The sequence below is a fragment of the Anser brachyrhynchus genome, assembly GCF_964034855.1.
Source record: "Anser brachyrhynchus genome assembly, chromosome: 13".
NCBI classification, from domain to species: Eukaryota; Metazoa; Chordata; class Aves; order Anseriformes; family Anatidae; genus Anser; species Anser brachyrhynchus.
This window is the reverse complement of record NC_137708.1, coordinates 20,509,250-20,523,128: the sequence shown is the minus strand read 5'-3', so window position 1 is coordinate 20,523,128 and position 13,879 is coordinate 20,509,250. Positions and strand designations below refer to the sequence as shown.

Genomic DNA, 13,879 nt, shown 5'->3' with positions numbered 1-13,879 from the left:
ACCTTCCCACTGTGTCCTGGAGACAACTCTGTTCCAGCTTTCATTTTCAGCAACTGACTTTATTAATATAAATTTTTACACCATAAAAAAGTCCCAGATTTTCAAGTTTTGAAAGTTTCAGAAGCACTCGAGCTATTTTTTTCCAGCGAAACCTAATGGAAAGCTGTCCCCAGTGGTTACCTGGCAGAATGCAGTACAGAGGTTTAATGTGGATACCAAGTTTTACAAACCTGTGATACGAAAACGTGCTATTTTTATGGCACAGAAGGTGCTTCCTCCAGCGAACAGAAATAGGGTTTCTGCGTGCAGGAGGCAGCAAACGTGCATTCCTGAGCAACTTCTGCTACATGTTCTCCCTGTCCTTCACACTGGCAATCAACACCTCACAGGAACTTGTGTGAAATTTGGTATAATCAAAAAAAAATCAGCATGACAGGTCATCGCTGAATGATAGACAACTGTTTGTAACAAAAAATAAAGCCTCTACTGTCAGAATACTAAACTAACACGCACAGTCCCGACTTGTATCTATGCACGCAACACAGTTTACCTATTTTAATGTAAATTTAAAGATGATAGTGCTGCAAAGGACTTCATGTGATAATCTCTAGCCCATCCTTTTTCCAAATTCAGTCATAACTGGCATCCCTTAAAAAGCTCCCATCAACAGAGGACCTACAACAGCACCGAGTAATCCATACCATCACCAGACTGCCCTGACAAATATTTTCTCTATCTAAATTTCACTTTTTTGCTGCAATACTTCTTGTCCTTTTGTCCATGGATCATATGCTTACATCTGATAATGGAATTAAATATTAAAGGTCATCTCGTAATATCCCAGCAATTTGTCCATTTTGAATTTATTTTATTTGAATGACTTCAAAGCAACACATTAATATTAATTATATAAACACTAAAACTATTCCATGGAATTTATTTTCACACACACCTCCAAAAGCATTTCCACAACCATTTCCAAGGATTCTGCTCTTGGACTAAGTTTGACATGTGTCCACCCCAGTAAAAAGCACAAAGATGCAGATTCACCTTACCCAACTTGCGACATCAGTATCTGAAATAGTTTTCTATGGAAAATCCAGATCAAGTTCAAAACAGCAAAAATATATCTTGCCGGTAGTTTTATTAACACATTAACACACAACGATGACATATTTCTACCAAAGGTTAAACTTCTCCACACATTGTTTCATTTCAAACCTTTTTACTGTAAGCTTTATGCAGTGAACCTTTTTGGCATGTTGCTTCACAGATATCCAACTCCCTTTCTTATCTTCTTAGCACAGCCCACAACACACAAAATTAAACCCCTGGAACTAAAATGCCATACCCTCGCTGTTTGTTACTCAGGATGTTTTGCCATCAATCTAGTGCTGATTTTAATTGCTTTCTGGAAATAATCCTACCATCATCTCACTGAACTTGGGTCTAATGCATTAAGTACTCTATAAATAGCGATTCTGGCTTTGAGTATGAATGTTGCCATTAACATTATTGTGTACCTCCAAATATATGAATGTAATTTGATTAAAAAAAGCCCCGTAATGTAACTTCTGATAATATTACACCTATTCTGAAAGTATCTTTTCCGCACTGGGGATCCTCAATGTGCTTGAAAATTTACTTCTGTGAAAAGTAATCAGCGAGCAGATAGAAAGGTCCAAGAGGCAGATACAGCAGAGGCAGGGGGGAAATGGCAGAAAAACTTTTTCCCTTTCTTGGATCTTTTATCACATTTCTTTTTTTCAGCTTTATTTTTCATCTGATGAAGAATATTTTCTTCCTGATCCAAATCCAATTTGTATATATAAAAAAACCTCACCCTTTATCGATTTCACTGTGGTTAAAAATGGTATTTTTACAGTGCAAAAATCTAATCAATACAATCTTATGAATCTGGATTGGTAATGGTAAACACACTAACAGATATTTCATTTCAGGGAGCCAAAGCTCTGCAAATTGATACCACTGAAAAGAATTACTCATTTGCCACTGGGTATATCTCTGTTTACCCAGCAATAGTATTGGTGTAAAGCAGAATACAATTACACTGTGCTTGACACACAGGGGACTTGAGCTGCAGAACCTGTCTCCTCCTTAGAGATGATACAGGTTGGCAGGTCAGATAAGGCCTTTGTGGGAAATGTTTAAAATAAATGAAGAGAAGTGCAACCTAATAGCAAGGCAGATTAGACTGACACAAGGGTGAGGAGAACCACACAGTACTCTGACCAGCGCTCTTTTTTTTTTAATACCCTGTTTCCCAAGTAAATGTTTCCTTGTCAATTTTGGTCCTGTTTTATAATTTGTCTCCACTATTTGACGTCAACTTGTACATGTTGTAAAGCAGCGAAATTACAGTCGTCACTGGAGAATCATACTCTGACTAATAAGCTCTGAGATCCTTTGCAACATACTGAGAACCACAAAAGGAAATGCCTCGCAACATCACCTTGTCTGATATTTTATTTGATCAGGAGACTAGTAAGAAAAAGCAGTCCAGAACAATCTATCCTGAGCAATAATGAATGAGATGAAGGCTATGAAAGCTGTGCCTTTGTGTCCACTCACAGAGGAAAATGCAATCCCCACTTCCTTGTGCTATAAAGCAGTTGTATAGGGAAATGGGAAACCTGTAGAGTAAGTAACAGACTGACAAGAAACAGGATGGGCACAAGGCAATATATGATAATGATGAGAAATATGGAGAGCAACCAAATGGTTTTGTAGGGAAAAAGGAAATGAGCAAAGAGATGGCTCAGTAGGTACATTTAATAAAGCTTCTTCACAGGCACAGCCTGAACTAGTACAGCACCAAATGAAAACACAGATTTTGAGACAGCTATTTTCAGCAAAGGTTCATAAGATTGCGCGAGTGGATCAGGGTACATCTTTATACGAGCACCAAGTCTTTCATGATAGACAGAAGTATTAACACAAAATATGGCTCTGCTCACGGCATAAAGTTTTCACAATTATTTAATTAGTAAATTTGATTAGTAATATTCAGTGAAGTAGTAATGATTTATTTAAGCACTGTTTGCAAAGAGAAGGCACCATCTTTAATTCACTGGCTTACAGGCCGACCTTTGAATATGAGTCAACTCACAAAAATTGCCCCAGTGAGTGCTTGCCTCACCCAGGCCACGTGTTCTATATGGTAGATATATCTGCTGACTTCAGTAATGAAGATATATTTTACTTATAATACCGCCAAAAGGTTTAAAACACTGAAAAGTTGGGCACTGATCCTATTTCTCAATATATTGCAGGAACATCTATCTTGATACACCTGTGTAAAGGCAATGGCAGCTCAAGAGCAGCACAGATGCCCTTGTTGACCAAACCAGACACAGAGCTGGCCACATGAAGGAAAGGGGACAATGATTTGCATAACTGAAATCAACATGTCAGGATGGGTGTTTCAAAAGGACATGCATTCATTTTCACAACTTCTTTTGCAGTGAAGAGCCAGATTTTATCAACAGTCAGAAATAATAGATTGAGTAAAATAAGCCTTAGGAATATTGTGTTCCCAACAAACAATTTGTACCACAGTAAAAGATTAAGAGGAGAAATCAAAGGCCATTACCAGCTTCTGAGCAGCACCTCAGTTTCACAATCACAAATAAAAATCAGCTGAAGAGGCTGGAATTGCCTCCTCTCTTTTTAGCACAAATGAAGAGTTTCTTGGGCATATTCAACAGCCAAGTGTACCAAGTCCTTCCAACAGACGCCGGGAATGCAGCCTCAATTAGCACAAGTCATACAGTGCTCGACAACTTACTATGAACCCTGCTTACATGGGCAAAGAGGAGACAATTCTACGTTCATTGCCGTGTTTGTGAAGATGAGTACAGAGATGAAGCAACTCCCAGCAAATAAACCGTAACTTTCTCTGTGTCAGCAGCACACACAGAAATAGCAACATGCATCTGGCAGCTGCTGTTCTGCTTTGTTGCTGCTAAAGCGAAGACGCAGCTCATGACTTGCATTTTTCTGGCACCAGGGAGAAGCAGCACACTGTGCGTGCAACCCTGGATTTTAAGGGAGAGCTGCCATCCTACTCAGCATCCCTGGCACAACTGCAGTAGTGCTTTGTAGATTTTAAGAAGTGAAAGAGTGGCCTTCATTATTTAGCTCTCCCCTCTGTGCTGCACGTATTTTTCACTAACTCACCACTTCTCCCCCTTTCCTCCTCGGCCATGCAAACACAGCTTTGCTGAGGCAGCCCCGTCATCCCCAGGCACAAGGAGCTCCAAGGGAAGCAGCCCCTCCACTGCGGCTCCTCGCTCAGCACAGCTGCCGGGCACACAGCCTGGCTGTTTGGTAGTGAGGAGCATGGGTGACCAGAGGTGGAGCTGAAAATAAAATGTGTCCTGTGAACAATTTGCTTTCTGCAGTCCATCAGAAAATGATTTTGGATCACAAGGTCACAGATAACATTTTAATAATCTGTTTGTAAAATGGCCAGAGCTTCCTAAATTGAAGAGCAACGTACCTGAAGGTATGCTGCAGCTACAATACACAAGGAGTTTTTGCTCTATCAGCCCTAAAAGGGTCTTGCATAATTACAGCAAGCCTAATTTTATTTAAAAAGTGTTACTTGAGCCTAAACATTTAAGCAAAAATCCTTGCTTAAAGAGGGCAGAGACCAGGAATTCCTTAGACGTCTACATATATTAACCTTGCAACAATCTACACAATCAGAAAGTTTAAAAATGCAATATGCAGGAGAAAAGGTTTCCATGATTTTGACTTTTATCAATAGCAATTTCTTATTTTCAAAGGTAAGTGAAACTTACAGAAAGACTGCTGGATAAGTGTATTGAAATGCAGCATCTATTTTTGTAGAACTCTTACCATGACAATAAAAAAACATTTTAAATATCTGCTTTTCAGGGGCCTATGCAACACATTTTGCATAATAAACGTTCTGAAATTCACTGAAGGACAAAAACTCTAGCTGTCCTAGTGCGTTTTTGTGCTCTTGCTCTAGTAAATCCCATCTGTGCTTTTCCAGCTGTGAGGAAGAGAAGCTGTCTCCTGCTATGAGCTCCTTTCTTTCAATGCTAGTGGCATGGCTAACTTGTCAGAGTTTAATCACCGGACTTAGCTTAGCAAATCAAAAGTTGAAGATTTTGTAAGAGATTAGTGCTCTCTTGTCCACCTAGGCCTTTTTTATTTTCCCTCTGCTATAGCATCTACAGCACCAGCAGAAGCTTCCCACAACTTCCCTACTTTATAAAAGGGTTTTTGTGGAGCATGATTCTTTCATATTCATAATCTCCATCTTGATATTTTCTTGCATAAAGTGTTCTCATAAGTCCTTCCCATATGATATCCTGTTAGTTGTTTTACCACAAAATAGATTTTTGTATTAGATGGACTACCATGTAGGTGATAAAGGTGAGATGCACAAAAGGATGCAGGCACCTAACTACAACTTTAAGTGTCTAAATCCAAAATTTAGATTATTAAACCCTTTGCTCAGTTTACCTCAATCTGGATGTGCTTAAAACACTTTGGCACTTGAACTGCTACTAAAATCCCACATATTTTCCATGTTTTCCTACTAGATGAACACCTAACTGAGATCATACAGCCTTGTTTCAATCTCTCTAGTTTCACAGTCCACAAGATCCTTACAAAGTTGTTATCTATAGCTCCTAATCAGCGTTACCCTCAAAACAGATCTACTGGATTAGGCCTAGCACAAAACATACTGAGGTTGAAATTTCCTGCACACAATGGACTCCCTATATAGATGCTATGTTAAACACAGAGAGGAAAAGCTCTGCCAGCTACCTAAAAGGGAGGACAGACAGGGCCATATTGTTGTTGCCACAACTGTTCACGTACCTTGCTCCTGGACAAGGGAAGAGCTCCTGGGATAGGAGAATCCAGACTTAGGTCTGGGGATGCCACCCAGGGGAATAAGTAATACCTGCCTGTGGACAGACCAGGTTTCACAAACCTGATTTAAGTAAATTATGCTTACATTTGAATGAGGAATATTTCTACTAATTGCTGTACAAGATGCAGACAGCAATAGATTACGGATCTTAATTTTCAAGAAGGAAAAGGGAAGGAAAGAGCCATTATTTCTGGCATATCCGCAAAATAAGCAGCAATCAGTTGAAAAACAACCCAGGCTTCCTCACTGTATCTCTCATACCCTTGACTTACCCTATTTCTTAAATCAATACATGACTACATCAGGTCTTTCTGGTTCCCACTGGACTGATTTCAACATGTAGGAGAATTAATTTTTATTGGAGTGCTTCTTCACTGCCTTAAATTTCTCATGTTTTAAATTCTCCAGTAACACATATTAGATGTTCCAATCACTAACTACTAAGTTTTTAATAGAAATCTTGCTCACCAGACATCTTTTTGCAAACTCTTGCAACTCTACAGGAGATACAAATCAAACTAGTCACACATCGCTTTTTTTGTTTTAAATGAAATATACAGTAGTAAGAAGAGTCTTTCTACAATGTCAGACAACATACAGCAGGGGAAACTTCAATCATCCTTTTAATTAGCTGAGCAGTAATAATCAAAGCTCCTCACAAATTAAAGAAAGAGGACAGTTAGATGAAATCAAGTAAGTCCATCATTTCTTCAGAACACAACATCAAAGGATGATTATAGCGTAATTTAAAAGTTCTTGAGATTTGTCAGAAATAGGGAGTAAAAGTGCCAACATGGAAAAGAACAGTCTACAGAAAATGTAGGATAGGTTACCTCACATATGGAAGAAATTTCAAGGATACTTTCACTACTGTGAGTTGTTTGTAGTGAATACCCTTGGCCTTGGCAAATCAGAATGACTGACACCCATAATTTGCAATTTCCTAAACCTGAAGAGTTTTCTGATTGCGATGAAATGGTTTTACCTAATTATTTTTTCAAGTTTCAGTTTTTGATGTTTAATTTTGAAATCAATTTGAGATGTCTTGAACTATATTAATACACTGTATTATGCCTTCATTTCTTTTTGAAGCACTTCACTTTAAAAAATGCATACTTCTAATGATTTTTAAATTACTCTACTCTGCACATATCAATTTACAACAATTACAACATTTTGCATTTTTCAAAGCACTTCAGTTTTAAAGAGGTTCTATGCTTTGCAAGATACTGAAGGAAGAGGCTGCTGATCCATTTTTACCCTTTGTAAAATTACCACCAATCTTACTAGAGAGCTTAACCAAAAATAGATATGCTAAATATATACCATCTACATATAATCATTTTAGGATGAATGTTTTTGTGACTAAGAACTGCCAGTATTCTTTTCCTGATCATAATTAGGTTGCTTCAGCGGTATAAATGGATTCAGTGGAATTATGACAAATGTCCTAGAGTAACGAGGACAGAAACTGGCCTACTTTGGCTGAAGAGTCCAGAGAAATGAATACAGGACAGGATGTCAGAGGCATCAGCTCTGTCACAGATCTGAGAACAGAGGGTGAGTTTTTTCCTTCAATTTGTTGATGATGCTCCTTCAGTTTGCCAGTTTCCCTCTTCCACCTGACAATGAGTAGTCAGTATTCTCAAGCTTGATTTTGTCTTTCTGAAACATACTGCCTATTTTCCTCAAAGGGAAATGACTCATTAGCATCAAGGGATTTTGGATGACAGTCTATAAATAAAGCAACAAAGACCCACAGACAGTAAGTAGTAAGTTGACTATACTGATATGCTGGTGAGATTAAAATCGTGTACTATCAGTCTTCCATCCTACTATATTATTTTGCCCTGAAGTCTCTTTTGATCACCCTCTGACTTCTTGTCCCAGCTTCATCACTGCCTACATGAAAAAACAATAATGGGTAAGAATGTGGGGGCAGTACCAGGCTAGGAAGTTTTCTTGTAATATTTTTTACCAGGGTCCCAAGGAGGCAGCAAAATTCCCTATACAAGGTGGGTCTGGTCGGCATATCAGGCCCTCTGCTTCCCTCAGAAGAGTCACCGATGACAGTAACTCACCTTTTTTTTCTCAACAGAAGTGGTTGTGATGTGAGGGTTAGGCTGACCACACTTTTTTGATGCCTCCAACATAGATAGATCATCATCTGCATCACTGTTTGACTGTCCACAGTCACATATCTATTGTATAAGGGCACCCGGGAAGGTGAGGTAGGCCGGGAGGTGTTAGGCCTGCTGCTCTGAGCACAAACCTGTCTCCATTTCCCACCAACTCTTCAGTCACTGCCTTCTGCCTAGTGGCGAGAGGGCAGAGGACCCTCTGTGTTGTGTGTCGTGACTGGCTCATACCCTGTCCCAGGGATGGCAGAGTACAACTCCACCAGCTCATCTTCTCAGGTTCTCTGACCCACCTGAACCAACTCGCCTCTGCATGGAGCTCTGCCATGAGGCTAAACAGCTCTTGTGCCTGGGTGCACCTCCTCCAGGTGTGTTCACTGCTGCCCTCAGACACTGACAGAAAACCCGGGCACGCCCTGACCCGAGGCCTAGATGGCCACCTGTCCCCTCAGGAGCTCTGTCTGGGCAGCTGCATTGGCTCCTGTGGGCACAGGGGATGCAGAGGACACTTTCTGCTGGGTGGACACCATGACTGGAGCTCCTTGAGAGCATACGGCAATGGCTGTCTGAACTGGCCATGCGAGGCTGCCCTGCTCTGCACCTCCTGGACTGACACCCCACGGTCCCTAGGGCTGTCTGTGGAGGTGCATGGGTGGCTGTGTGTCCCCCAGAGGGGCTCTGTGCTCCCCAGGGGCTCCTGACTCTAGAAGCCCTGGTAGGCTGTGATCCCCACGTGCACATGCCCGCCCCAGGGCTTGTTGTGTGAGTTGCCATAGGATGCCTAAAGTAGGAATAAACTAAAACTGTGTGAGGAAACTAATGAACAAGATAGTATGAGAGACATCAACATGCCTGCCAGTGGTCACAAAACCCCACTTCTCTGATAACGCAGAAGACAGTAGGCATGCAGAGGGGTATTTTCCCCACTGGTTGATGCAGGTAAGAAAAAATAAGTCACTTTTCTTCAAGGACTTCATCAAAACAGCTTTGAAAGTAAGACAAACGTGAGAACTGTGATCCCAGCACACAAGATAAAAGCTTCTTTACCACAGTTATTTATTTTAGCTTTGTTCCCTTACTTAGTATATAACTGCCCCACACAGCTGACTCGACAGAACTGTTGGAGTTTAACAGCTCTCTTTGAGCTACAGTAACTTCATACTAGAACAGAATTAATTTCCATATTTTTTGAGGGAAAAACAACTAGTAAATTGCTAGCACCTTTCCTAATTATTTGCTTCATCAATGGAAGTACTATAGTACTACTGTCCTTTAGGGAATATTTTTAACAAATAATAAAATACACGATAAAAATGAAAGTAAGTGAGGTTCTGCTGAAAGCCAGTACAAAGTCTGTTCTTATTAGAGCAGTACCATATCTAACAGTTGCAGACTGAAATTACAGGTTTTAATTTTGGAGTAGGGAATGAATGCAGGGTCTTTGTAATAAACACTCAAAATTATCAGCAGGTCAATATTTTGTTGCTTAAAATGTTGTCATGAGGTGATTATAATTATGGATTGTAAATATCTGAAAGGAAATTTATACTGGTACAAGTGTTCCTTTGAATGATGATTTCTGAGAAAAACTGGTGACTTGGACCACTAGTTGTATTTCACAGTATTCAGCAAATCTGTCACTCGGATCTACTCTGTACTGGGATGTGTTACTCATCATCTGAGATTCTCATTTTGTGGGCTTCAGAAGAAAAAAAGTAGTACGTACTTTAGTAATGATATGCTCCATTACAGAGTAAAATGTCCTGAGTGCACTCATTTCAAGAAAACAAAATGTAAACGTACAAAGCACATAAAAAATCCATTTCAACTCTTAATCAAATTCAGTGGGATTAAACTTTGATGGTCCTCTAAGAAAGAACAGAGTTTTTATCTCAGCATGAGAGAATGGTTGGCCATTCCTGTTTAAATATTTTTGACAGAGGTTTCTTACTCATGAGTCACTGGATTTTTTTATATCCTCCCAGTCTCTCTCAGAGTTGTGGATTCCCTCAATGCATGATCCTGATAAATGCTCAACATCTCATGAGAGAATCCTGCTTAACTTCAATCGAAGCTAGGAGCTACTTGCACACTTGCAGGACTACCGTTCTTGCTGTCACACATCAGGCAGTCGGCATTCTTGTTGCATAGAAAAAGCCATTTTATCCTTGTCAACAGAAAACCAGTTGCTGCCAAACCCATAGGTATACCTCCGAAGAAATGGGAGTGCAATGCCATAGCACCCCTGCTTCATCCCTGTGTTGTTTTTCCAATTAACACCAGCACAGCAATAGTAACTACTTTCACAAGCCAAACAAAAAGCCTAAGCTTTTAATAGGCTTTACTGAAAAAGAAAAATCTCCAGCATACCTGTTGAGCAGTCTGAACCCGTCCACTGCGGCTCACAGCTGCAGAGTCCTGCATCCAGGAGGAAGGTGCCGTGCCCTGAGCACTGCTCCTGGCAGACTGGCAGTGACGTCTCGCAGTTCACACCGCCCCAGCCCGCGGAGCAGTGGCATTCCCCTTGAACACAGACACCGTGGCCCGAGCACATTGGATCCAAGCAGTCCTCTGGAAAGCAGTGAATATACAGTTTAGAGCGTTAAATTTGCACCCTTACAGGGGTTTCCTAGTGACATACAGCATCAGGGATTCAGATTAATTTGCTGATTTTTGTGCAAATACTCCAACTGAAATGATGTTAACAAATGCACATGGAAAAATAGTCCATGCTAACATCTCTGCAAAATTATAAGCTAGAAACAAGGCAAAAAGCAAGTGCATAGACTGGTGGAGATCATATGATTCTACTTATCTTGGATATTGTCTAACTGTTAAAAAGCAGATTCCCTGGACAGGTCTATCGATCTTAGTCAGGGAAGTTTGTGTTTCAGTAGCAGAGCTGGGAAAGAACTGGAGCAATTAACAATTAAATTTCTACAACTGTACATTGTGTTTCAATTCAGGTATTTGTGCTCTATGTTTTATTCACATCTGGGAAAAGATTTATTCTTTCATGTTTCTCTGCAAAACTATCACTACAGCTGGGAATCTAATACAAAAAAAAAATAAAAATGGTCATCCACTAAGCCCTGAATCGTGAGTCTCTGAATACTCACTGTAAAGAAATCTCATACACTCATAAAAAGTATGTGCTGGGCAATTGCAGATAATGAACAGATTCATAAAAGTCATAACGTACTGATGAAAAATTTGCAAACAGACAAAGAGCTAAATTTGTTCTCAATTTGGATTAAACTATTCTTAGTGAAAAATTCAGGAGCTCTGTAGAAGAATTTAAATCAGATGGTTAGTCCTGCATAATCAGTATATTCCTTCATCAAGATCCAGCATTTCTTTAACAAGACAGACTTTGAGGAGAACACAGCCTGCCTTCTCTGGGGGCTTCAGTAAGACTGCGGAGGTGGAGAGGAATTTGTGGGGTGTTGGAGCATGCAAAACAATTAGCCAAAATCCTATTCGTGTTAGATCGTGCTTCAAACTAATGTTAAAAATGCACTTTGGAAGTTCTTGTATGATTTTTTTTAAGTATTAGCCCAAGTACTGTGTTAATAATTAAATTGTAAACTTAACAAAGTGTTCTATGTTACACAAACGAAGAGATGTTCTGTTTCAGTAACAGCAGGCTAAATACTTCAGACTTAGAGATTAAGAGCATCCAGTTTACAGCACCTTTTGACCTAAGAATAAAGAAGAGATGCTTTATCTTTGAGCTGCTATGCCACTAGTTCAAGATCTTATTTCAAGATTTATTTTGTATCTTTTTCAGCCTTCCAGGCTTGTGCACAGCACAATGTAATTCTGAAAAAGAGGAATCAGTGTTTCTGGACAAAGTATATCTTGCTAAGCACAGGCCAAAAATACTTGGCAATTTCCTCTTATCCTGAAAGACAGCTCTTGATTTTGGCGATCTTTGAAAACTGAGTGACTCTACAAACAGGTTAAAAAGCATCACTAATTTTACTAATGATAATCTGACAAGATGAATTCAAAGGATGCCCATAGCAGCGAATACCTATAGCTACTGGTGTTCCCTGGATAGTGCATCTGTTACTGTCTGCTGTGTTAACAATATGGCTATAATATTAAACTTATATTTACACACAATAATGTAATTCCAATCCCTGACAGAATTACTTCCAGTAGTGTACAAGTTACATTGCACAATACAGTAAACTAAGCATTCGTGTCATTGCACACACTATTACAATAAAAATCCTCTGTACAGGTTTGTTTCATTCACCCTGTTTCTACATGATTCCACTTCTATTTTTAAAGTTTAAATACTACTTTTTTAAAAAACAATGTTTTCATGCTCTTAGTTTCAATAGCTGTCTGAGTACATTTATCTCAATTATTTTTTCAACCATTTTGCAGGACCACATTATCCCAACAAGCAAAGTAACTGTAAATGGCAGTCAGCTTCTCACCAGCTCCAGGCTTGTTCAATATCATGGCCTCAGTGAGTAAATCTGTGTATTACTTGCTTTTTCTCATTTGGGTTTTCTTGGTTTTGTCCATTTCTGAAACTACCAACAGCTGAGAATGTAAGAAACATTCTCTTGATCCTCCCTTTAAAAAACATATCAGGTATGTCAAATCCATCAAATCCATCCTGGGCATTTTTCTGATTAGAGAATTCAGGCCACATAAGAGCTTCCTTTGTGTGCTACTCAGAAGAATTACCTAAAATCTATATAGCACGAAGCACAAAGTATGCTGGCACTAGCTTCAGGCTAAGGGGACTACTGAAAAATCATCAAATCAGGGCAAGCATGAAGAACCGCTCTGCTTTCCGAGGCTATGCACAGGGGAATAAAGCCGTAGCTGATGAGCTACCTCAGAAACGCTAGCAGCCAAATAACAACTGTTTCTTTCTGTAGATGAGGGCAGAGACACATCGGTACTATAAGCAGCTGAAGTACAATTACTTGTTCTCATAATTTCCCACTTTTTATTAGCCAAGCTTTAAAGGACACTGGTTTAGTACCCTGAATATAGGCTCACAGTAAAAATGACATATGACAACAGAATTACACAGCATGCTCTGCTAAATTGAAACTGTTTGCTGCTCTCGTGGCTTCATATAGTCTGTACATTCTTCGTGGAAAAATCTAAGATGCAACAGAATGAAGAAAGGGAAGAGATGATTACGGTCTGCTGATTACTTCGGAGAAATCCTAGATCTTATTTTGTTTAGATGATCTTCTGACTGTCTTACCCTTAGCTTTTGGCCAAGTGAAAGAGTCTTTGACGGTGCACACTTAAATGACTGAGGTTTCTGGCACCACGAACCTGGTGATGCCAGCCACCCCTCCTGAAAAATGTGTCTGGGGTCTGAGAGACAAAAAGCAGAGAAGAACCAGGATGGTCTCACAACTTGCCCCCAGACAGGGAATCCTTGCATGCTGATAAATTTTTCCTTGGAGGACTGAGTGCACTGTGTGCTGGAAGTTTCAGCACTGTGTGCTGAAAGGCAAAAAATTCCTCCTGGTTCTTGCCATTGAGATTCAGTGGAGGGAGGAAACTGAAAGCCTCCTGGACTGCACAAGAAACTCAGCATTTCAAAGGACTGCCCTACTGATATTACTAAATATTCTTATTAGCCAATGTTAAACACTTCTAATCTTTTAGAATAAAAATGTGAATCTTGGAAATTATGTGATCAACTCCCACTGACTGTCACTGAGATCTGAAAGCCTTTATCTTTGAATATTTTCTATCTTAACATTCCTTTCACGAGGCTTTAAAAGGTGCTTGAAAAGCAGTATTGCTTCACAGT

At 39.7% G+C, this 13,879-nt stretch overlaps 1 protein-coding gene across 18 annotated transcripts in view; it reads right to left on the bottom strand.

The window, feature by feature from the left end:
- TENM1 (teneurin transmembrane protein 1) overlaps positions 1–13,879 on the bottom strand; it is an 854,834-nt gene that overhangs the window by 110,598 nt on the left and 730,357 nt on the right. For all 18 annotated transcript variants that reach the window (XM_080553265.1, XM_080553267.1, XM_080553268.1 and 15 more), the window contains one exon: positions 10,447–10,647. In XM_080553265.1, the coding sequence (XP_080409391.1) occupies positions 10,447–10,647 (201 nt within the window). The remainder of the gene's footprint in view (positions 1–10,446; positions 10,648–13,879) is intronic.